This window comes from Pseudoliparis swirei, chromosome 3, assembly GCF_029220125.1.
Source record: "Pseudoliparis swirei isolate HS2019 ecotype Mariana Trench chromosome 3, NWPU_hadal_v1, whole genome shotgun sequence".
NCBI lineage: Eukaryota > Metazoa > Chordata > Actinopteri > Perciformes > Liparidae > Pseudoliparis > Pseudoliparis swirei.
The window spans coordinates 20,015,856-20,042,321 of record NC_079390.1 but is presented as its reverse complement, the minus strand read 5'-3'; the positions used below and the strand labels follow the sequence as shown (position 1 = coordinate 20,042,321).

Sequence of the window (26,466 nt, the reverse complement as noted above, 5' to 3'; positions counted from 1 at the left end):
TATCACTCCAGTGTTCTAATGGTACATTGTGTTTGCTAATCGCCTTAGAAGACTAATGTCTGATTAGAAAACCCGTGCAATTATGTTAGCACAGCTGAAAACAGTTATGCTGGTGATATAAGCTTTACAACTGGCCTTCCTTTGAGCTTGAAGTTTGAAGAACAAAATTAATACTTCAAATATTAATCATTATTTCTAACCTTGTCAATGTCTTGACTATATTTTATATTCAATTTTCAATTCATTTGATCAATAAAAGTGAGTTTTCATGGAAGACACAAAGTTGTCTGGATGACCCCAAACTTTTGAACGGTAGTGTACATGCCGATTAAGAAAGGCCTCAGAACGACTGGATGGTATATATTGAATACTACACCTGTGCTGATGTATACTTTATAAATTAAGATACTATCCAAAAACGAAAAGAAAAAAAAGTAGAAAAAAAAGAAGAAGAAAGGCCTCACATTAAATAGAAATGAGGAAATGAGTGACTGGAGTATTTTGTATTTTCATGGCATTGAATTTAACAGGATAGTCCAGAGGCCATGCGATGGCTGCCCTCGTGTTGGTGGGCTTTTTAACATTTAAAATGAATCCTCTGTCCCTGCAAGCCTCAGTCAACAGAAAGCCAGCATGGCCTGGTAACCCTCATTACACTGCGGGTGGCAGCCATGTGGGACCATTCAGTATGTCTGCTGCTGAGTGATTGCCTGTCCATTTTTAAACAGCCTCCTCCTCATCCACCATCTCCAGCTTCACAGGTCAGCAGAGACATCGGCAGTGTTCTCGCTGACATTCACAGTTATGATGCCGTCACATCAGCTCCATTACTAGTTGCCACACTTCCCCATGGGTCCCTTTTGGTGACTTCCTGTGACATGACATCCAGCTCAACATGCAGGGATAACTGCATGCCAATCATAATTGTATTGGCAGAAATGGATTAGGTGGAACCCCGTGGTGCTGAAAATGGCAACAGGCTGCCGGGCGTCCCCGCTGGCAGCGAGATTACTTTTTTGTCGGATCCACTTTCTTGAACCTGCCCTCCCTACTCAGCTTTTGTTTATGGTTTCCTACATATCTCAGAACTTGTCCGTCTCCCACAGAGATCTGAAACGGGCAGCCCATCTCTTTTCTTCAACAATACATTTCACCCTTTGACAACTGTTGAAATTTGCTGTTTTAGAATCCAGAGTAATTTACAGCATATACCGACTAAACGTTTTTGTTGTTGTATGGTGTCAATAACTTGCTTTCACTTTTCAATTTGAACTGAGGCAAACTAAAATCCTACTCAATCCGAAATTGGGCAAAGAGGTTGGTGGAGCTGAGGTGACTCATAGACACATAGAGGACCTAGCTAACGATATTGAATTAAAATAGTTGAGTTATATAACAGCTGTTATTTCGTAAACGTGTTAAAAGTAGGACATTTTAACATGGGGGTCGCATTGTGAGTCAGCCTTGAGTGGCACTTCGGTCTTGGCTTAATTTTTCAGCAAAGGAGGTGGCTGCTTGATGTACAATTTAGCAGTTATTTTAACACATTTTAACACACTCCACATAGTCTAGGAGCTGTACGGTACTAATTATAAGCATATGTGTAAATCAGAGAGAAATGGTCTTCACTGATGCTACTTTTCAGATGTTGTAGCTGGCTGATTACCTCCCGGCCCTTTTTATAGGAGTTTCATCTATTTTTGGTCATTGTGGAGCGCAGTTACACCTCTAAAAAGACAATGCGCTTCCCCATGATGCTGAGAGCCATACTATCATTGATGCTCTTTCAGGGTTGCATGTCACATGACGGCACCTATTGTGCTGCTGTTGACCCGACTCAAATGAGTTGAGGTTGGCTGCGCCGCTTTTAAAACACGACAAGGAATCAAACCGAGCAAAGTGGGAACAATATCACACATTATCTGGCACATTGTGTGCATGTGTCAGTCCAGACAATATGAGGTGGAGACGCTTCACCAGATGGTGTTTTATGTGATTTAAGAACCCAGACCAAAGTAAAATATATTTGTTTCCCTTTTCTTCCTTGCCGGTTTTGTTGTTCTGTGGGTTAAATTAATTGGTTGTCAGCCCCGCTTATGGTCCTTCATCAATTAAACGTAATGCTAGCCTGGCGAAGATTGTTTTATTTGCACCAGGTACACATCTATTATCTTTTTTCCTCATTCAGGGTTTATGTGGCATTGTTCATTGGGCGATGTGTGGAATTAGGGAACGATTAGTCACATGGTGTTGATGAGGGAGAGAGAGGGAGAGAGAGAGCTGCGGTAATGAGATAGCTTGAATATATGGGAGGATGAACGTTGAATCCCTACAAAAGACAGCAGTGCATTTCTACTTTTGGTCTTGCGTCTTGCAAAAGACCTCCTTTTGGCCCCGACGACCACTAAAGCAATAGACTGCTGCCCGTAAAGAGAACGTGAGCAATCTTTCCTCCACACTGACACAGAAATGCCAGAGAAAATGCAGCAAAGCACACAAGAAAAGTGACGGTAAGAAAGGAGAAACATAACATTCAGCTCCCAAAGAGCATACGAAAAGGTGACGATGTATGGCAATTAATAATACTTCTGAATTGTAGGATTTGGTTTGCAAGATTTCTCAATTAAGAAATGTATTTAGTCGTGAAAATAGCAATTGTCATTTCCCCATGTCACTTGCAGAACCCGACCAAGCACTTAAGAGCCATGTGTTGGGGCTGTGAATAGATTTTTTTTTTTAAAGTGCTCTGTTCTGTCCCTCTAATGGGTAACAGATAGAAAAAAATCTCAACCCCACTCATTCGGCGGTGGGCGGCACGCTGTGGGTAAATGAAATCAACTGGCAGAGCGAATTATTGCCATATGAGTCTGCCTTCCATCTATATACACAGTTATAATGGAATTCTTCTGATAGTTGAAAGCAAAGAGAGGACATCTGGAAGAAAACTGTAAGTGGGTTGTTTTAACCTGAACATATTGGCACTGAAGACGTTAGGTTTGCTTTATCAGGTGGAGTCCACACATCTCAACGCACGTCCTGTTCACTGGGGACTGAAATAACCCGCCAACATGCTGTACACAGTCAGTTTCAGTATTTTCTGTCTTATCTTACTCTGCCATTAAGTGTGGAGGTGGTTGTAGAGTGGAACGCAGAGTCAGAGCTATCATTTTGGATTTGCATGCACTTTTGTAGAAAAATGATAAGAAATTCTATAGGTAGTCATTTTCTGCAACACACATATTTATGCATTATAGGAATAATTAGAATGCTTTATAATCTGCTCATAGCAGTGCATAATTATAGTTGGAAGCATTTGTTTATTATACAAATGATGCTAGAAATACATCTCAAACAGTGCCCACCATGTCCGCTAATACTACTTACATCATAAAGGAAATAATCCATTATTTGTCTCAAAGATTCGAGATTGTGAGCATTCGGATTGCCTCTCGATGACTCAACAACGGTGCCAACGGCGCTGGCAGAGCAAACTACTGCAAAAGTGCCGACAGAGCAAAAAGTGTTAATCTGAGGGCGGGTATCTGGCTGCTATGACGGTTTTATGAGCTGTCAACGCTGTGCGAGGCCCGGTGCGCCGCGCTCACACGCACTAAAAATCAAGCGCAACCGGCGCTGCTATCTGAACGCAGCGAGGAGAAGCTTGGATAACAACACACAAAAGAGACATTAGTCCACGATATCTTTACTTCCCTAATAGGTGTATGCTCCTATATTCATGCTCAGAATGTTACAGCTCCTTTAAATGAGATATTACAAAAAACTACTTTTCTTTTGTAATTGTAATCTAGTTTATTTGTATTTGTGAATGTATCATTGATTTTTCCCCACTGTATTCATTGTCTAATTTACACCGAGTAACATTAAGTTCATATTGGTATTATTATTTACCTTTATCCTCAGCAGGCCAATTAGCAATAACCAACAGAGATCCAAGTGTTAATCAGTCAAAATGGAGATAATCAGAACAGGCCTGTGCGGACTCCAGACTCTTTGATCTGAGGCAAAAGAGCTATCAGTCTGCGTGGATAGGTATTCTCTTTAATCCAATCAGATGGCATAATCAAGCACAATGCTTGTGATTTCTGCCAGCCTCGTGAGATTTGTTCCAATTGAGCGGTCTGTCAGAGAGGCTTTGATTGCATTTGGGGCTCAGGCTGATTTCTGAGTTGAGGCATGAAGTGATGTTTTTTATCTACACCCTTTGGAGATTTACACTCACAATAGCCCAGAGTTCTGAAAGAGCAAGATAAAATTTGCCAATTTCAAAAAGGGACTAATTTCCAAGTGCTCGTGTTTGGTTATTGTTCATCCCCACTGCTACCCGAGCACCCCATAGAGTATGCTCTATAATTTACTCGAAGAATGAGCGATGTGTTTCATAAAAAAAAGGCAATTATTATTTCTGCAGTGACTAAATGTTATAAAACAATTATCAAACTCGTACATTTGCCATCGCCAATCCGGTATCCATGGTTTATAGTGCACAGCCTTCTATTTGTTTGCTTTAGCTTTTCCCATCATGCCATGCCAGGCGAGATCGCGCTAGTATTTACAACCGTAATGAATGTATTTTTTGTGTGATGGAGAGGTTTGCAGTTTGGTGCGTGGAAAATATAAACCAGTTGTGAAAACCCTGTTGTGAAAGGATTTGGGGAACAAAGCCACCAGGTTGCTCTGAGAGGGTTGCACACTGACAACAAAACAACACAAGCTGGGCCTTGGCCTACTATTTGTCCTCTCAATCGAAAAAACACCTGTACACACCCACATGCTTATTTGAAAAGAGGAGCACTGTAATTACTCCTAATTTGTGACTGCAAACGATGAGGTTGGTTCATCAAAGTCTCTTTTTATCTGTCATGTTTCCATGTTAACCTATTTCTTAAAGAACTGCATTTTTATTAGAGAATCATAATAAACATTGCCAATGGTTGGGGCAATTGGGACAGGGATGTCTATGTGTATAGATTGTATTTCACTCTGAGACAAATTTGTAATTTGTGAAAATGGGCTATACAAATAAACTGAACTGAATGGCATTGTTGGCAACCATATGAAGGGTTACTACTTTCCTTCAGAAACAAAGTGAAGTCACGAGAAGTGTGTGTTGCGTTGACCATGCCCTCTGTATGTATATTCTCTTTTCTTTTCATTTTGCTGTGTTTGTGACATTTCTGGGCATCAATTTGAATAAAAATGTGGCAGCTGCCAGATTGTAAGCATGCAAGAGGAAGCTACCAAAATGGCGGACACAGCATGGAAAAAATGCTAAAGTATAGCTCGGCGAAACGCTATGCAGACAAAGGGTCAAACATGAGGGAACTGAAGAGAAAATGACTGCAATGACGTTGTTATCGCGGTAAACACAACCTTTAACGACAAACTATAATGCTTTAAGAACACGTGTGTAAAAAAGTGCTCTAATGCTCTGAATATGGTTTAGAGAAGCTTTAAGAATGAAGCCGTCGTCAGGACGTTAGCTTAGCTTAGCATACGGTGTGGCCAGGGGGAGATATAAAAAAAGCTTAAAAGCACACTTCCCCTCTTCCCTTTTGAGTTATTATAAAGCATGGCTGTTACTTCTTGATCTTGGGATTGATATGTGTGACAAAACAAACAAAATCCAGTTCAAAGTTGATTTTGAATTAACTTTAAAAAAAATGGTGAATGATGACAGCACCTGGGTGATCTAAACCCATCGTTAGAGGAACATATGAATATGACTTCCACTATGGCATGAGGATGGAGATACATGGAGTGATTGATGGCTGTGCGGGGGATAAGGAAACACACACACACACACACAACAGACAGATTGTGGGAGTGTGATACTGTACCTGGATTGGCCTCAAGGAAGGAGATGGTGGTGGTGATGGTGGTGGTAGTGGTTGTGGGTATAGGGGTAGTGGAGGGAGCATCTGGATGAGAGGACACATACATGACAAACACAGGGGGGAAACAAATGAGTATAAAAGCCATGAAGATAAAGTAAAGTCACGGTGAAGCGATGCGTTTGTCGTTTGATACATAACCAACAGCTCAATCTGTGTCACCGTGTGAGTGAGCGTTAAAGGCTGGCTGCAGACCTGTTGATGGATTGGTAATGGCAGCGCATTAAATACTGTATGTACACACAATGATGACACATTGTCTGGTCTTGCACCGACTGAACTGATCAAAGATTTGTTGGGAGCTTCTCGCTTTTATGTCTACTTACATCGACATGAAATACTGACAATGCTTGCTCGCACATGCTTGTTAGAAGTGATTAAATGTCTGATGAGTAACACATGCTGGTGTTGTACTTATGCCGTCATTGTTATGCAGCGAGCTGTCTTGGCGAACAAACGTGTTTGTGCATTTTTAATATCTCCGAGGAGATCCAAGAACAAAGTTGGTGAGGATACAAAAACAGAAACAAAAAAGCCCAATTAAATGTAAAATCTCAAACACGATGACACAGTAAATGGTGCACGAAAAACAGGAGGAGGGAAATAATACACACACAAAAAAACAAAGGGAACAACAATAGTATGTATACTGTCCAAAATGCCATCACGTCATCATTTAATCTGATTAGATAAACTGCGTGACATTGCAGCAATTATCATTTCTTAAAGTTATGGACCAAAACGTGTTTTGTGAGGTCACAGTGACCTTTGACCACCAAATCTAAATCAGTTCACTCTTGAAGGCCAGTCGACAATATTGCAGACATACCCCCCTCGTTCCTGAGATATTGCATTCACGAGAATAGAGCAGGCGTGAGGTCACAGTGACCAGCATCTAACCAGTTCATCCTTGAACATGTGGATGTGTGTTCCAAATTTGAAGAAAATTCCCTTCCAGGCATCCCTGAGATATTACGTTCAGAAGAATGGGACCGGAAGGTCGGACAGACAACATCATGTCTCCGGCCACATTTGTTGCCTGGGCGGAGGCACGGAAATAAATGAACAGCATCAGGCAGGTTTGTAGCGTACACAAACTTCGACAAGAAAGCACTTTTCCTCCCACAGCCTTTCCTTTTTTAATTCATTATCCAGCTTAGACTCCCCACTCTGACAATGACCAGGGGGAGATATCAAAAGTGACATTTTCTTTGTTGAAGTGGTGGTGCCGCACTGATATGAAGCCGCGGGCAGTGTTGCTTTTTAAAAGACCTCCCATGCTGCTCTGATTGGACTGAATAAGGTTTTAGGGTTATTGAAAAGTGCTGCAAAAAAATATTTTAGTTATAAGAAGTTGCCGAAAGTGTATGGGTCGAGAATTGTGAGGCAGCTGATGTCCGGAAGATAGAAGAGCTGCTGTTTGTAGCAGTTACAAGCAGCGTGCAATGCAGGCACGTGCACAGACATTTTGGGGGGCAGGTGCTCAAACCAAAAAAAAGGGCACCCATTGCCAAAAATGTTTTCTGACAGAGTTGAAGCATAAGCAGCAATACACTGATGATGCTGTCCTTGACCTGCGTTTCCTCTGGTAGCATCAGACCGCTAGCTTACATTTTCTTTATGAATAAAGATGAATTATTGTATAGCAACAACAGTACAATCGTTCTGATTGGCTAATGGGCCGTCATGCCAGCCACGTATTGCCCTCCTCGCTGGTCTGATACGGATCCGTATTGCCCTCTGACGTCATTTTCAAAATGAGCGATATTGATAGACATCAACAGCCAAGAGCAGTGGTCCTCAAACTAAGGCCCGGACCTCTGAACAATACAAGAGAGGCCTTATGATTTTTTTTTCAGTCTGGCCACGCAAATCCTACACTAGCCCCTGTTAAATAGAACGGAATAAGAATACTCTCTCTCTCCTATCTTCTCTCTCTCTATTCTCTAAACATAACTAACGTCAGTAAACAGCTGGACAAGGCTTTGAAATCACGGATTTCGTGAGTTTTTGTTTATTTTTTTAGGAAACGTCGGACCAGTTGTGACATCATGTTTTCAGCAGCACTAATGTTGTGGTTGAATTATCACAAAACAACGTCAGGGGACAAACACCGTCATGACCTGTTTGTCTGATGCTGCGGGTCAGAGGAGAAGGAGGTGCACCCGTTTGGTGGCGCGAGGAGCACTGCGCAGAGGAGGAAGTGGAGGAGGAGGAGGGAGGGAGGGGGGGGGCTCGTGAGCGTCGCGGAGCATGTCGGGGCGAAATTCTCACAAGAACTCAAATAAATGCCCCGTCGGATATTAAAACACATTTGGGGGGACTTGATGACAGAGAGAGTAACTTTTATTCTTAAATACTGATGAATGAAAAAAGTGGGCTCCAGCAAAAAGGGCACTTTTCTCATCCAGGGCAAAAGGGCTGGTGCTTGAGCACCACTAGGGCTCTATCTGTGCACGTGCCTGGTGCAATGTTACATTTGGTAATGTGATGGTGCACGGTAGGTTGCATCATTTATGTTGCAGTTCATCGGATGCACACTGTCACGACAGGATAAGGGTGGACCCAAATGCACGACTCAGGAGACAGATAATTCAAATAAAGATTCTTTACTGCAAGCGTCAGCAACATCGGAACAGACAGAATAACCAAACTATGGAACGCTCAAGGGCTTGGTCGGAAAAACACAAGACAATCTGGCAGAGGACAAGTGGAAGTGAGGGAGCTAAATAGTGAGGGACTAATGAGGGGATGGGCTGCAGGTGAGAAGGGCGTGAGGACCAGGTGAAGGGAATGAGGGACTAACGAGGTGATCAGAGGCAGGTGAGGGGAGTTGGATTGACGAGATGGGAAGCAGGATCTGGAACGACATGATAGTTAGTGACCGGATGAAAACAACTAATACAACAAGGAAGGCGTGGAGCTAAACTGTTACACACACGACAATGGCTATATAAAACAGAAGAAGCTGAAAATGACAAAACTGCAGGTGTTTTTTGCTTTTCAATAAAAAATGTATTTTATTGAAACTTCCGTCAATAACTGCAACCAACTGCCAATGGCTGTGAGAGGGGTATTTTGACGTTCATTTGAGAGGGTGCTTCAACATTTCCAAAAAGGTCTCTTGCACATTTGTTGTTATTTTTGCAGCGGTACCGCGTGCCAATGGTACTTCATTTGCCTACTGCTGGGTTAGATAGATGATAGATATATACTTTATTAATCCCCAAGGGGAAATTAGTTCTCTGCATTTAACCCATCCTTAGTTATTAAGGAGCAGTGGGCTGCAGTGATGCGCCCGGGAAGCAACTGGGGGTTCAGTGCCTTGCTCAAGGACACTTCGACTTGCTACTAATGGGGTGCGCCGGGATCGAACCGACAACCTTGGGGTTGCAGGACGACCCCCTTACCCCACTGAGCTACAGCCGCCCCAAGTATGTCACATGAGATGAAATGCCTTTGTTTGTTTTAATTTCTAACTCATTAGAAGCCACAACATTCCAATCACAATTGCTAGCTGGACAAAATTCAATAGTCGCTCTATTAAACGTAAATTATTGAGTCTGGTAATGTTCTGTTTTTGTACTAAGACCAACAACCAACAATGACTTGGTCTTACGAACAGTTATCATCTGTCTTTTGTCCTCGGCTGTAAACATGATTATTTTTGCTGTAACATTAGGCATTTTAACATGGAGGTCTTTGTGGGTTGACTTGTTTTTTTTTTGGAAGTAATGCCTTTTAGCACTTCCATGTTAGCTTCATTCCTCTGCACCATAGAAACGGTCAGATGTCACATTTAATGTTATTGCATCACTGCATGTACAGCAAGTAATGGTTCCCAGATGTTCCAAAAGATGTTCCCAGTGAATATCTTTTCACTATGACATGATTTAATTGAACAAATACAATTCATCCCAAAGTTACATTTGAAGTAATAAGTTACCTCGCTCTTTGTAGAGTAGGATGTCTTCCCTGAGGTTACAGAGGTTGTTTATTATTTAAAAGTAGTCTTCCCTGAGGGCAGAAGTTGTGACTTCACAAACCCCTGCACACTTTTAGAAAATGATTTATTTTATGCACTTTAAGAAAATTGTACTAAGTAATTCAAAAAACAAGCAGAGAGGTCTGTGTAGTCCCTCAGAACTCTGCCTGAAGCACATTTTAAAATGCTAATGAGGCCTTCAGGTGATCTGGATCAGTATTCAAACTCTGTTGCTGTGCGGTATATTTTTTTTATCGACCAACAATTCAATTAAAAAAAAAAAGTCAACCTTGATAATACAAAAGGCTGCACACACCAATATGGAGACAAAGACGGAGAGAAATGATCCATCGGGAAGTCGGCTGGCAGATGAGGCTTGAGCTGATGAATTTCACACATGCTTGAGAGCCACAACTCCAGCTCTGGGCTGGTGCTGTCTAATTGGTTTTTATCCCATTATGAAATGTGAGGGTCCAGCAGATGTTTGGGATCATCAGTGTCAGCATCTCATTAAAAACTCAGCAGTAAAAAAAGAAAAGAAAAAGAAGATAAATAAAAGATAAAGAAAGATTAAAAGAAAGACTGCCTGAATGTATGTTTCTCTTTTTGTGACGAGCTGGTGCAATGTATCAAAGGACACTGGAGCTTATTGACTTTCAAATGGGACAGGCAGAATGTGTTTTTCTTCCCGCTGAGTCACTGGCCCTTGTTTACTGATGAGGCTTATGAATCTGTGTTTCTGGTCTGACTGAATGGAGCGAGACAGCAGGAAGCTCCGAGATGTAGCCTGACAGGAAGCCTTCCTGCTAAAGCCGGGGAGTTAAAGAACTCCATGTGAGCAGTGTCACCAAACAATATGAAACCTGAAAGAATACCTCCAGCAGAGAGGCATTGGTGATACATGGGAAGAAGTGAGGTGTAGTATAGTAAGGTATGTCAAAGTAATAGCGCTGTGTAGTATAGTACATCATATTACAGTATGGTATCGTAAGTTATAGGAGAGCATGCAGTGCAATGTAGCCTCATCTAAAAATCGTGAGAATGACTTTGTGCATAAACTATCCTGATGCCATTTCTAATGCCATTTCCAAATCACCTTATATTATCTTGAATAGGTAAACCCAGCCATTTCGAGGAGATATACGTTTCCATTCATAAACATGTAAAATACTGAATAAATGAGTATAATTTTCTGTCATCCGTTAACAAACAAAATGTGCACTAGCCTTTCTCAGCCGATTATTAGAATAACACGCCCAAAGGTGTACTGCAGATATGAATGGCAAATAAAAGACGATTGAAGATAAATATCCGCCTGCATAGTGTAGTGTAGTCTATATATACATGCTCGTTAAAAATAACCAAAATTGTGAAGACTAATATTATGTTTTTGACCTCTCGAAAAAGACAGACGCTGTGAGAGTAGAGAGTGTATCATTTGATCGTACGGTAATGCCAGAAATATGTCAGCTCGAAGTTTTAAGGCCAGAGGAGATTTTATGAGCTGTTTAAAAAAAATACTTGGTTTAGGTTACGAAAATGGCTGTTAATTTCACCATGTTAATGAAACATTTATGGGTAAACATAAATGTGTGCACGCAATACATGTTTGAGGGACACTTCCTCCTTTAATTATAATGTAATGTACATTTAAGGTGTTCAAATTTAGATTGCGGTCACATGAAGCTTGGGAGACAATTTACTTTCTGCCATAGAGGTTTATGTAATACATAGTTGTATATTTGGCATGCTTCACATACTGAAGTAAACTGGCAGAAATGAATATCTTATCCCAATAACTAACATATATTTCATTTTCACAAAATGGAATGGTGATGTGATTGCATAGTTTGATAAATCTACCAGAAAGAATATTAGAGTATTAAAGGTCTAACAAATTGAATCCTTACCAGAGATGATCTTGGAAAAAACAGTGTCCTCATACGGCAGTATTCTACCCCTTTTACTTTCATGTTTCCCTGCTTCATTCAGTTTTTTGACCTGATCCACCATCTAACTGTATTATTGATCTGCTGCTTGTCCCATTTAGTGCCTCTTAGGCCTGCAAGCGTTATATATATTGTATCCTTACCAAGCATTCTACCAATTTTCCGGTATTTTGTTTGAGTATGTTTTTCCTCGTCCCCTGCAGGATGTGTCCTTGGTCCCTGTATAATCCCAACCAGTGAAGTCCTTACAACTGCTGTGTTTGGAGTCTTTACTCATGCACTCGAAATTGACTCTGAAAGAGCCTATTGCGTGCTCGTCTCGGAACTCTTTTTATCTTTCGAGAGAGTAGTAACAAAGACCTTAAAAAAGTAATACATATAACAAAAGAACTTATCATTCAAATACCTCAATGCTGGTAGTTCCTAATTTGCTACCTGGTTCAAAAGAAATGGTGGTGTACTGAATTCTTTTAAAGTAAGTAATCTTTTAATGCCCTACGACCACCTTACTGAACGAAGTCTAACCTCCGGGGTTTAAAGGTGCCCAGGCGTTCAGCTTCAGATGATAAACACGAGACAGAAAGTAGTTTTTCTCAGAGGTTATTTGGGAATCTTCACATGTTTTATTGTAAGTAATATTATTAGTTGTATTTTTTAAAATTATTATTTGAAGTAAAATATGGTGTGGATTATCTGGATGTAAATACATTGGGGTCATTTTGAGTAGATACTGTGTCTACCTGTGAAACTCGAGATCACAGCCGGTGATCGTCAGATGAATATTGGGATCTGATATTATAGAATTTCCTGGAAATGCCATGACTTGACACATGGCAGTGAATGCTAAAACATGTTCAAACAGAATTCAAAACGCAACTTACTTGCAAATTTGCCGTGGAGGTGATGAATTACTTTCCCCCTCCTCGTCGCATCTCCCACCAGCAATTTCAGTTCCACTCAAGTGCAATTTCGGCAAAACTAAGAGCGCTTGCGGCTCGAATGCGATGTTTTGGGACACTTTGCACCTCTGGAAGAAATGTTGCGCGGCCACTTAAAGCGCTAACGGTGACTTGTGGAGAAAGTCCCATGTGCTTTAATGGAGAAGAAGTGTAAAGTAAGTAGGAAGACGACTGAGTGCAACAGGGTCACGAAGCAGGCGGCTGGTGTGCAATAAAGCCGGTGCTGGTAAAGGAGCAGGGAGAAGGAGAACTCAGTTATTGGGTAAGCGGCAGCCTGTAAACAACTTAAAACCCCTCGGCGCCGGGTCTCACTCGACTGCGAGAGGAAAACCCCGATGGTTGTGTTTTCTTACCCTGCGAAGTGAGCGCGGCAGTGAGAGTTAGAGCAGTACAGACTGCATTCTTTTCGTTGTTAACATTGTTAGTGTCAGCCAGTCTCACAGTGCTCTCCATCACTTAGGGTCACAATACCCGGGAACCGGATGCATTAGCAGAGATGCTGGCCATAGCTGCATTTGTTCTGGCTGTCAAGCAGGGGAGGGGGGGGGGGAGGAGTGCTTGCGGCGGAGACGCCATGTGGACTTTATCATTAAATGAGACGGCTGCATTGTACAGCTCGGCATCCCGGGCTGAGGTTGTGGCTCATTTTGAACTTTTAACAAAAGAAAATTCCATCGAAACTTAAAGAGACGTGAAAAAACTTCAATTTCCAGATGGCTCTTGGGGCATTGTGGTGCATTAAATCGAAAAACTTGGTACATTTTGTCTGTTGGAGGGACTTAAGAGGCTTCCCCTCCTTACTTGCCGCATTTGAACTGGATGTGTCTTTCTGAAATAGCCTGCAGGTATGATGGTAAACTTTTTAGGATTGAAATAAGCGCGTCTTCGTTCGGGGGTGACTCAAAAGTCGCATGTAGTTTGGTTACGGAGCGGTTGCAACGTTTCACTCCTAGAGTCACTGTTTAATGGGGGGACCGCCCAGCTCATTTGAATATACGGACACATAAATGTCACACATAAATAAATGAAGAAATACGTGTGGACACGTAAATAGAGAAATAAATAAATGAAGAAATACAGAAATGTAGAGATATATTTATTTAATGATGTCCTGTTGAGTTACAACTTATATTTATTCATTCCTGTATTTATTTCTATATTTATACATTTATTCTTGTATTTATTTATTTATACATTTATTTAAGCATTTATTTATACATTTATTTAAGCATTTATTTATTTATACATAAGTCATTTTAAGTCCTCCATAGTAATTCAAAGAGTAGAGACAGGCGCCGGCATAAATGAAATATCTGAAGTCATGTGGTGACACACATATGCGTTACTATGGTTGCCAAATTATCTTCTTTTGCAGTTGCTTCACTTCCCATGGAGCTAATGAGCAGAGAATACAGACAGTGCCACTATGGAAACCAACATTGTGGTCGAAGGGGGGTCTTTAGTTTTTCGTCAGGTTCTCGACCACGCATGGCGTCTACCGGCATCAAGTGCATCTCCTACTTTTACCACCACGACTGTCACTGTGGTAAATATAAACCATGAAACAAGGGGAACCTGTCGATTGCTTTGATGCAGATCCTGGAATCACTTTGTTAACAGTTCACCATCAACTGGTGGTTTCATGTCATGACTGTACATACATGCCCTTCTCCCAGCTTCTGTTTTGGTCGACTACAGAGGTGTTTGCACGGTGGTGGTAATGCAGGATTTGGTGTGTGTGTGTGTGTGTGTGGTGGCGGTGGGGGGTCTGGGTGTAGGAATCAGCTTCTGACAGCCCCAGCCACAACATCCTGTCTTCCCATTAGCAAGGCGAAGGTTCGGCATTATTTGCTGTTGAATTACAGTCGACATTAGTGCTGTGGGAGCTCCGGACACATCAAAGTCATCAAAAGACTAGCTCTAAAAGGACAGAGGCCTTCTGTGGTTTTAATGGCTGCTTTATTATTATTTTTTTTGGCCCAAGGCTTTTAGTTGCCCACATGTTGCATTACCGTGTTTATCTTTGTCTTTCTCTCACCAGGGAGAGGGGGAGGTGTGGGGGGGGGGGGGCATGTGTGGGTGAGGGGCGACTTGCATCCCTCAACATGGGATGTCAGTGCTTAAGCCCGGGAAGAGCGATATGCAGAAAGCCTGCAACAATTACAAGAATGTTCACACACAAAGTGGTGGACAATATGGCACATCTTAAAATGGTTGCTCTTATTGATGGTCTTTTATGTGTCTTGTAGTTGATCTGATTACAAACACACACACACATTTCATTTACTTACACTACACACATACACACACACTTCATTTTCATTTACACTCCACACATACACACACTTTGCATTTTGCACACTGTCTATATTTAATATTTTTATATTTAATTTAATTTGTCATTAGTATTGTATTGTGTATTGTGTATGCATATATGTTGTATAGATACATATATATTTTATTTTATATTTTACTTTGTATACTTCTTGTATACATCTTTATCTTTCATCCCTGTTTTTTATATTTTATTTTTTATTCTTGTGTGTTTAGTTTATTGGTGCTGCTACTGTTACGACAAATTTCCCCTTGGGGATTAATAAAGTACATATCTATCTATCTATCTATCTATCTATCACACACACCGTTGTCTCGCCATACTATCCCTTTAATACTACCATTTTACTCCTCAATCATGAAATTGAAAATTTAGTGACTGAACCAAAGTCATTTTGAAGAGCCCCCCCCCACCCCCCATGAGTAGCAGTCTCTCTTACATTTTATGCTATGCTTATTCAGAGTGCATCATATTCACATGGATCATCGAGTGCGGACTGCACGGCATACAAATTAAGTTTTTGTTGTCAATCAAACGTCAATTCTTGAGAGGGAGCTGATTCTGACACACAACAAGAGGCTTGTTAGTATTGACTCTGTAATATAAGCAGGTGGCAAAAAGCTGTTTTCTTGATTTCCAACAGTACCTTAGTTGTTTTATTGCACTCATTGGCACAGCAACTCGCTCCGCTGTTAATAACATCCATTCAGCTGGTGTCCGTCAGGCATTCAGAGTCCTTTTTTCCGCCTTCCATGAAAAGAGGCCTTTTCACTCCACTAATTCCCTCTGACAATAGCCGCCAAATAACTTCTCTGCGGGCTCAGGGTCTACAAAAAGTGATAGTGAGGTAATTTCTGCCCGGGAAAATGAGCACATTACAGTGTAATGCCCTGCCCAGGGAGAACATTTTACTGGTATCAACAGTATAAAAGCATAATGCTTATGAGGATGAGAGAAAACAGCAGAGAGAAGGACTGGTGGAAAATACACCATCAGGAAGCTACATGAATATATTTGGCAGAAATAGGAGGAGGCCGGATCGGGATCACATCAGGTTTGCGGGAGGTAGAACTCACACACACACACACACACACACACACACACACACACACACACACACACACACACACCTACACTCCCACACACACACACATTATATAAATAACAATTGACTAGATTTAAGGCTGGATATTTTATAGATTTACAAAATCCGTCGTCTTAAAGTGATACCGATACCAAAGAACGAGCTTGCAACTGTAGAGGACGTCAGTAAAACATCGGCCTATTTAGTGCCAAGCAAAAGTCAAACAAAATGATTTCTATTGTTTTGTCATATGTATAATGTGTCTACCAAAATGGCCTGTATCGTATTCTGAAAAGATGATCTTGAACATTCATAACCGTTTAGTTATTTATTAAACATTTTAAAATCTGATGTGGCCTCAATGGGCCGCTAGCAAGGACTTTTTGGTTATCCTGCGATCATGAGGAGAACTTTTGGACTAACCAACACAAAAAAGTCTATATATTTAATGTTCTCACCTGATAAATGTTTAAATGTAATTTAAAGGTGATCTTCAGTCTGCAAAAATATAACGTAAAAAATCCACATCTTCAATAAAAATCCACAATGTGAAAGGTGTTTGTCAATGCGTAGGCACATAGAATAAATTAAACTCCTCTTCGGGTAATAAATAACGAAAAACAATACAGAGAGAGAGAGAGAGAGAGAGAGAAACAACACTGAGGACATGACCTTCTCTTTTGGAGTGAAAATAGCACGGGGTTTAAAACATCTCAAGGAGCTGCTTCAGTGTTGGCGTGTTGCTACAGGCACTGGTGTGAAGAAGAAATATAATCCAGTTTGAGTAATCATAACAATAAGCTTGCATGCTTATCAGAGAGCAAAACAGATTGCCTGCGTTTTTTCTTCTTCTTCTAATGTGCCCATCCTAATGCAGCCTCAGGACCCCATTTGTCTCGATCCAGACGCCAGGCTGAAAGGGCAGTGAAGGAACCAAGTGGACAAAGCGGAGCGACGAGCTGTCGGCGTTGGCCACATCCACAGTGCAGTTGGACACAAGGAGGGATTAAAAAGTACCCTGCACCGGTTTTAAAACAGTCCTCATTTAAAAGTCAGTCTGCATACCTTGGGTTATGCTCATGGCCACTGCCTTTGGCAGTAGGCGATTTGTTAATTTTTAACAGGGGGGAAGGACCCGGTTCGCCGGGTTCAGCTCTGCTGGCCTTCTCGCAGTCGGAACACGGCACAGCGGCGTTCGGTGAAGGCTACGGATATTTTCGCGTCCGCGGTCGGGGGAATAGACTTTAACTTGCACAAACCGCAGTCGGATAAAGGATCAATGAGTCAGGCAGACTGGGCTAACAAGTTCAACGGCACAACTCCCCTGCACTCTGGAGATGAAGAGAGGGGGTTGCAGGTTACCAAAGGGCTCGCCTTTTTCTCCCTGCATTCTGCCAAGAAGAGCGATGGCACACCCCTCTCAAATCGCCTCTTGGCCTTTCGTATGTTACAACTGCCCAGTGCCAACTTCTCACCGATCTCGCAGATATCAAGAGGACACATGAATGACTCTGGCGTTCATGTGTTCACGGGGCAATCTCCTCACAACAGTAAAGGGAAGCAGGGTCAGAGTTGGACCGGCATACCATAGACGTAGAGGATGTAGTCGTCGAAGGACTCCCCCACCGCGTTGGAAGCCACACAGCGGTAGGTTCCGTTGTAGGACTTGTTCAGGTTTTCGATGTAAAGGTCACCACCGGAGATGACGGCATGGGATGGCACGTCGTCATCCACCTTCAACCAGTTCACCCGCTGTGGCCTAAAAAGAAGAGAAAAAGCCAGAGCACCAGTAAGACCTCGTGGATAAGATAGACATTCAAAAACTGAGAATGGAACTGACACACTCGTTGGTTAGATGAATATCCACTACCGTTCAAAAGTTTGGGGTCACTTAGAAATGTCTTTATTTTTCAAAGAAAAGCACTGTTTTTTCAATAAAGATAACATTAAATTAATCAAAAATACACACTATACATTGTTAATGTGGTAAATTAATATTCAAGGTGGAAACGTCTGGTTTCTAATGAAATATCTCCATAGGTGTATAGAGGCCCATTTCCATCAACTATCACTACAGTGTTCTAATGGTACATTGTGTTTGCTCATCGCCTTAGAAGACTAATGTCTGATTAGAAAACCCGTGCAATTATGTTAGCACAGCTGAAAACAGTTATGCTGGTGATATAAGCTATACAACTGGCCTTCCTTTGAGCTTGAAGTTTGAAGAATAAAATTAATACTTCAAATATTAATCATTATTTCTAACCTTGTCAATGTCTTGACTATATGTTCTATGAAATGTTCAATTCATTTGTTAAATAAAAGGGTGAGTTTTCATGGAAGACACAAAATTGTCTGGATGACCCCAAACTTTTGAACGGTAGTGTACCTCATTGTGTATGTATCGCCGAGCAGCTGTTCACTAGAGGCTAAACAAGAAGAGTTAGGATACAGAAAGCAAAAGTGACATTCCTCTTGTTGTGTACAGCTAAAAGCAACAATAACTGTGGAGCAGCTTTGTTCTCAAATTACAGGCTTTCTACTCTCGTTTGCTTTTGTCGCTGTGTAGGTGGGCGCCTATCAAGCGTCTGCATTTGTTCTCCTCTCTACCTTGACTGAGGTTTAAAGCGGTGTGACAGATCCCATTTTTATGACAATGAGCTCAGAGCCACCGAGGGTGAAGAGGAGAAAAAAGACAAAGACAAAACTCTTCTATTTTGCCGCTGCAACTTCCAATGGCCACCGCCAACTACTGTTATTTCCCACGAGCGTCTGCCGATGGTCTCTCGTGTTGCACTCTGCGCTGCCGTTTTAACTCGTTTCCCTCCATTTGAAAACATTTGCTGTGGAAGGAGCGAGCGGATAGGAAAAAAAGGGGCGGGGGGGGGGAGATGATGTGAAAGAAGCAAAATGAATAAGAAATAAGTGATGGAGCTCAACAGCAAAAGCAAACGCGCCACACATGCCGGGGTTTTGTTCGCGGCGGACGTCTGGGAAGCGAGCGCGCAGCCGATCACAAGTGCTCTCCAGATTAATTGAAATGTAAATAAATAATACAAATATATATATGAGATGGAGTGAGAGACGTGACCTAGAAAAAGGTGGATGCGATGCTGTGAGAAGGGGAGAGTGAATCCGAGAAGGCAGGTAGACAGAGATCGACGAAAGAGGTAAGAAGGGGCTGCAAGGGGAGAGGAAGGGCATGCGTCTAGAATACAAATGGCCGAGGCCCCCCGTGCTATCTGCTGGTAATGACTGCACAGCTCTCAGCAGCTCGAATGAAAATGACTTCCAATTCCCAGCTCACTGTATTGATTGTGTTTTCGTCTTTATAAAATGAATATGGGTAGTTAGCTTGTCTCTATGCCAAGTATGAACACTTCGGGGGTGCTGCTGGGATGCAGGCAGTCGGAAGTGCGCAGTGTTTGGTTCCATGCGTGTGTGTTCTTGTACTCGCTCAGACGATCAGATTGAGACCATGTTTTGCAGATTGAGAACAGTTAGAGTCGTTGTACTTTTCAGATTCCGATTAATTTTGTGGAGGTTTTTAAGGCCAAATCAAAGTCCTGCTTTGGTCCCGTTTTGTAAACGCATAATACCCCTGCCCCCACAGAGGCTATACAACAATTTAACTCGGACTGACTGCTGGTAGTGAAATATAGTTGAATATTTCTTCAAAAAAGTGTTGTAAATTTGCATTACTGCCACAATGGATCATTTTAATCCAAGATATTCGCAAGTATTTCGTATTATTGTGTGATTTATTCATCACGTCCCCGATGAGTGAAGACACAGTGATCCGTGTAGATTGTGGAGACAAAAGGCATGATGGGAGCAATGATAACATAAATCATCATGCCACTGACAATATTTTCCTTAATTTATTACATGACTGAAAAACACCTATGTTATGAATTTCACACACCTTAAAACTCTGTAGGCTGGTTCTGAGAAACAGCAACTCATTGTAAAGGGCCAAAATATATCACGATGTATATTTAAATACTTCTGTCCACATGCTCGGGACAAATCACATTTTTTAAAGATATGACATGGTATACAGTTTCCATTTTTCACTCGTGAGCTGTTTGTGTCGGCTGTTTGTCATTGCGCGTGCTAACATTACTCAAGAGTGAGAAACAGCCAAATGTTTCAGAAACTCTGCCGTAGGGACGGTTTGGAAAGTCGTAATTGATGATTTGATACATGTTTGAATGACGAAACGTTTCACGACAGATGACAGTTTGATGCCAAAAAAGGGGGGGGGGGATACCAATAGAGATAGAATAGGCGTAGAAAGGCCATTGAACTGATTCCCAGGGTCATTTTGACGAGTAAAAAATCAAATCATTGTAAGTTGTGATGGCGGCTTACACACAAATGAACCGCCGACTATGTTTGCAATGGCAAGGATACACATGTAAAACACCACCCGCTCTGACCCTTCGGCTTCGGGATTTGAATGGGTATGTCCGTTATTCTACTCCAGTTCTATTTCTTTCAGTAAGCCTATGTCTTTGGGGTTGTCTTACATCTACACATTTCAATTTACCTGAACGTAAAAACATCCAATGCAATGCCACACCGGCAAGTTGGTCACATCATCGTTTTCCGATGAAATATTCATAGCTCCAGCCTCACCTGATGAATATTTTGTCCCGTTCAAATTTGACCTGGGTTGTAAACAAACTAATGCGATTGATGCCGATAGCACCACTGTTTGGATAGTTTGGCAAACCTCCTGCGTGAGATACAAAGCTCTCACTCCTATACTCACCCCTGAGTGGCCTAATGGCTTAATTTGCACTCCATTACATATCATATCACGCAGACAGGTCATCGAAACACAACAGCACCGGGGCTTGCAGACGATAAACGTGGAGTATTAACCTCATGAGAATGGATGCAAAGGCCGTAGATTCCACAGAACTGATAAAAGCCACTGAAAGTATTTTTTTTTAGATTGGGGCAACATAGCCTGGAGACAGCTCTGTGGACAAACAGTCCTTTCACTTGAGTGATGTCATCTGTGCACATCCAGCACCCAGATCCCGGAGATACTTACAGAAAGTAAGCACTCAACACCCCTTCTTTTCAACCCTCTTTCTGCCAAAATTCCTCCTTTGAGGTCTTGGGACCCAGTCTGCTCACTATCAGTAATGACCCTTTCTGCTCTTTCTGTCGCCTCTATAAGAGTGGTAATTAAACACCTGCTCAAAATATCAGAGTGATCCTTTCATAATTACAGGCCCTTTTTAATTCCCCCCTTTGCAATTCCTGAGAAAGAAAATAGCAGCCATTCAAGTAGGTGATTATGTATCCGGGAATAGCCATTTAGAACGGCCAGGCCTCAGGTCGTCTGTACCGTAAGACCTCGTGTCGTCTCTGCTACATTTACCCAGGACACCCTCATATACACCTTCTGTTATTGCTAATCAACAATACCTTCATCTGCTTTGACCAAATGTCTTTCCCATCACACCATAACCCATAACCACCATCTTTCGGTGTGCGGCAACAAAGAAAGAAAAAAAGACAAGGGTAAAATCCGTTTAAAGAATATTGTGTTCATATTCATATACTGTGAAACTGAAATCAATAGCCCAGGTTTTGATTTGCTTTAATCACTGAACTCAACCGGCATATATACGATGCAGGTAATTAGGTAAATCTTTACAAAAGATGGCTACATCTTTTGACAAATAAACACATGCCGGGTAACTTTGTCAACATATGCACATGCTTCACATCACAAGATCGGTTAAGTTTGTCGAAATTCAATAGTTCAGTTAATTATTTTGGAAACCATAAGCACCAAATCATAATTCAAAGTGTAATTCATTCAAATGTACCGCCATTGGAAAACAAAATGGTGGCTCTCTCCCTTTGAAGAGTTCAGAAAGTCTATATACAGGACTGTCTCAGAAAATTAGAATATTGTGATAAAGTTCTTTATTTTCTGTAATGCAATTTAAAAAACAAAAATGTCATGCATTCTGGATTCATTACAAATCAACTGAAATATTGCAAGCCTTTTATTCTTTTAATATTGCTGATTATGGCTTACAGCTTAAGAAAACTCTAAAATCCTATCTCATAAAATTTGAATATTTCCTCAGACCAAGTAAAAAAAAGATTTATAACAGCAAAACAAAATCAAACATTTGAAAATGTGTTTCCAGGTGTTTCGAGTTAATTAGACGATTCAAGTGATTTGTTTAATACCCTACTAGTATACTTTTTCATGATATTCTAATATTTAGAGATAGGATATTTGAGTTTTCTTAAGCTGTAAGCCATAATCAGCAATATTAAAAGAATAAAAGGCTTGCAATATTTCAGTTGATTTGTAATGAATCCAGAATGCATGACATTTTTGTTTTTTTAATTGCATTACAGAAAATAAAGAACTTTATCACAATATTCTAATTTTCTGAGACAGTCCTGTATATATGTATAATATATGTCCTTTCTTTATAATGTTTTTCCCTTTAGTTTGTAAAGGTCCGTACATTTTTCCTTTGCCATTATTATTAAATTGCCACGTGAAGTCCATTTCACTTCCTTCGTCATACGAAGACGGCCCTTTAACGGTCCTACATAAATAATATTTTCTCTCCCATTTGCATCCTATTGTTGGGTATGCTGGGTTTAATTACTTCGCTGGTTACACTATAAAAGTCTCCCCATTTGTTCTTTTTAGTTTTTAAACATGTATTATTCAAACTAGTTTTAATAAACAATTGGAAAGTATATCCCGTCACACCCGTCCAGTGAGAAGAACTTGGCCTCTAATTGGGGTTTGGCTTTTTGGTTTCTTACAGTACCACTAATGTTCCACATATGATATCATCCTGCAGCAGAACTTTGGGGAAATGATTTCAGATTGTTTTGTGTCTGATTGTCTTTGATGCAACCGTCACTCAACTCTATTGCTGCAAATGTTCTTTCGTCAACGACTAGGACGAAACGGCAAGATAGCACTGACATGCCGACATGCGTGAATAAATACATGTGATTTTTCTACCCAAGGGGCATTTTTAATTGTGAATGTAAGTGTGTGTGTATCGTACTGGGGTTTGCCTTTGGCCTGACACGTCAGTTCCAGATTCTCTCCTTCCCTGGTGAGACCCGGAGGAAATTCTACCAGGATCTTTACCTCTGGTTTGTCTGAAAGGAAAGAGAGAGAGACAGATAATTAATTGCTGGGACGTTCTCAAAAACAATGCATTATCTTCGCTGTGCATCTACATTGTTCTTTCTGACTGATTCCTATTCACAGTCATGTGAATTGTAACATACATAAACATTAAAAAAAGGTAGAATCTTTTGATTTCGATGAGAATTGAGAGGAATTTCTCACTGTAAATAGTCAACGGAAAAATATGACATGAATATAACACAAAACACAGTCGCAGTACAACGACTCTGCCACGTGATGTTCTTTTTCTGGTCGCATGTCAAATGATCAAACTTTCCCAAAGTGTTTGGCTTGATTCATCCAAAGAGGAGCTGGATTCATGTCACATCAGGAGAGACATTATGCACTGTTGTTCAGGCAGAGCGCCCCAGTGGAGGGAGTCATTAGCTGATTGGCTTCAGACTCTCCATCAGGCTACCTGCTGACTAATAGCATCCAATCATATTCATGGGGGTGTACAGCCCAGACACTCTTACCTGACTCCTGCCATTATTGCTCAGCTGATAACAATCATAGCCGTTCGCCCAGTTTTGCTGCCACCGCCTATTATTAACAATGCTCCGTAGCAAATATCATAACACATTATTAATAATGACTTATAATGTAAAATATCCTTCATGATTCAATGTTTGTGTGCTGTTCTTGCAGATATTTAATATGTGTTCACCTTCACCTAATGCAGCCAATCACCACAGAGTAATATTTAATAACATTCCATTGCATATCAATCGTGGTTATTATAAATTAATTATTATAATGTTTACAACTATGGGCTTTGTAACAAAAAACATCATGGAGTGACCATCAATTGTGAAGAATTATGAAATACTTTGTATTATTAATCAATATTAATATATATATATATAAATATAAGACTTATTTTCCCAATTATTATCCATTGATATTTTCATAATACATATAGACATTGCAGTAAGTATTACCTGCAAATGCTTGACACAGAATCTTTGTCGATATTTACATGAATATAGTTAATTTGTTGACTATATGATTATACTGCAATAATCAGGTGTTTGTCTTTCCTTCACTACTTATCTTCTGCTCCACCATGATTACATGAATAGAATAAACACAACAATAAGTGCGGAAACAAGAACAACAACTATGATCTGCCCCAGAAGAAACGAATGAGCTTCATGCTACACAAACTTGGCTTGGAGTGGGTAGATTTGACTTGTCATGATGTTATTAATCCAACACATCCACCTACTACTCCTGCCTTACCCGCATTTCCTTTGAATGAAATCGCTGTTGTTGGGTCTACCTTGATGGTATTTTAAATCAACCCTTACGCCAAAACACGAGCCAATGCTTTTGCGAATGATAAGATGTGATGCAGTGCAGAACCACATGTAGCCCTGAGTAGGTCCACAAGACGTTCCTCGGTAAAGTTGCGACATCAAATGCGAGAGTGTTGTTTTGACAATCAGTGGGGTGCTTTGACAGTCGCTGCTGTGCTTTTCCTTGCGACCGTGGAGTTTCTATTGTTCCCACTCCCTTGATTGTTGCTTTTGTTATCAAAGCTTTTTCTCGTCTTGGTATGAGGGATGATCCTTTATGCTGGAAAAATGGAATGTTTTATTTTAATCATGCATCTGGGTAAGGGATGAAGTATAGTGTAACCATGCACTGAAAGAGACACAACCAGGTCAACCAAAGGTCAACTGCTCAAACGTACACCTTTTAACCCTCCTGTTACCATAGGGTCAATTTGACCCCATTCAATGTTTAATGTCGGTGTTCTTTGGGGTCAATTTGACCCCAGGCTGTTTTTCACTGTGTCAAACATATAAGAAATATCAACTTTTGTATATATTTAAAGGGCTATTTAGGTAGTCAACAAACAAACATAAAGTACCTCACACTTAAACTTGGAAAACAATATTAATTCTAATAATTTTCTGGAGGTTTTAATTGCTGGGGTCAAATTGACCCCAAGGGTATAAAATATGTCAGTAAATATAAAGGTAACAGGAGGGTTAAACATTGAATGGGGTCAAATTGACCCTAAGGCAACAGGAGGGTTAAGGAATCCCACGAGAAGTAGCCTACATGTGTTTGGGAGATCTTGCTGTGAATTATTATACTTATACAAGTCAATTAACTCATTCATCATTTCACCATTTTTAATAATTACCCCTTTGCTAAGTCACGTCCTGGAACGCAAATGGGCCAATGACAGCGTAGCATCAGCAAGCTCCGCCTAGAGTCGGAAAACTAACCGGCTCTGCTCCACAGACTCTCATGCTCATGGAGCTCGTCGTTTGTGATACTCGTTACCCGGAGAGGTTGGAAGAAGATATCCGTTGCTACCCCAAAATTATGGAGCACTAACATTAGCAGAGTACGCCAGCAAATCGTTAACTAGCGTTAGCAATTCTATGCAACGCTAGCTTTGGAAGGCACACTGAATGTATTTACATGCCAATTTACTCTTTGAATGATTGTAACGATGAATAAAGCTGTGGTTTCATTAATTTCATTGTCTTTTGTCTCAATCTTCAGATTATGAGGTGGTTCACTTTGACACTGGGATCTGTAGGTTTTAACTTCTACCTTTATCTTTGCAAGAGGGCCGTTACTGACAGTGTAGCTGACAGCTTGACGGAGTAGCAACATGGGGGCGTGGCTTAGTATAAGGTCAATTGTGTTATACTTCATTGAAAATATAAACATTTCTTCGTGTGCTGTAAGAGATTATGTCGCTCAAATAATCACTCTATTCATCTAAATCAAAGTTTGTTTCACCAGCAGTGCCATTTGGAAAAAAAAGCTAAAATAATTTTGGCAAAACATCGAAAGCTTAATTAACCCCAAGATCACTGTTGAATGCTTTCATCACATTATGCCTCATCTTGTTCACAACACAATGCTATTGTGTTGCTCCTACATCAGATGCTCTAGTCTAAATACCTGAGTCATCCCACTACAGACAGATTGCTGAGTCACAATGATCTACAGTTTTTTGTATTGTTCTTTTCACCATTTTTTGGCCTAAATGCAGCGTTCGGTACTTTCATTTT

At 40.9% G+C, this 26,466-nt stretch overlaps 1 protein-coding gene across 3 annotated transcripts in view; it reads right to left on the bottom strand.

Annotated features, from left to right (window-relative positions):
- Positions 1-26,466, bottom strand: part of cadm1a (cell adhesion molecule 1a) — a 389,469-nt gene that overhangs the window by 34,056 nt on the left and 328,947 nt on the right. For all 3 annotated transcript variants that reach the window (XM_056443457.1, XM_056443460.1, XM_056443458.1), the window contains 3 exons: positions 23,298-23,394; positions 17,811-17,983; positions 5,859-5,939 (listed from right to left, as the gene is read on the bottom strand). In XM_056443457.1, the coding sequence (XP_056299432.1) occupies positions 5,859-5,939; positions 17,811-17,983; positions 23,298-23,394 (351 nt within the window). The remainder of the gene's footprint in view (positions 1-5,858; positions 5,940-17,810; positions 17,984-23,297; positions 23,395-26,466) is intronic.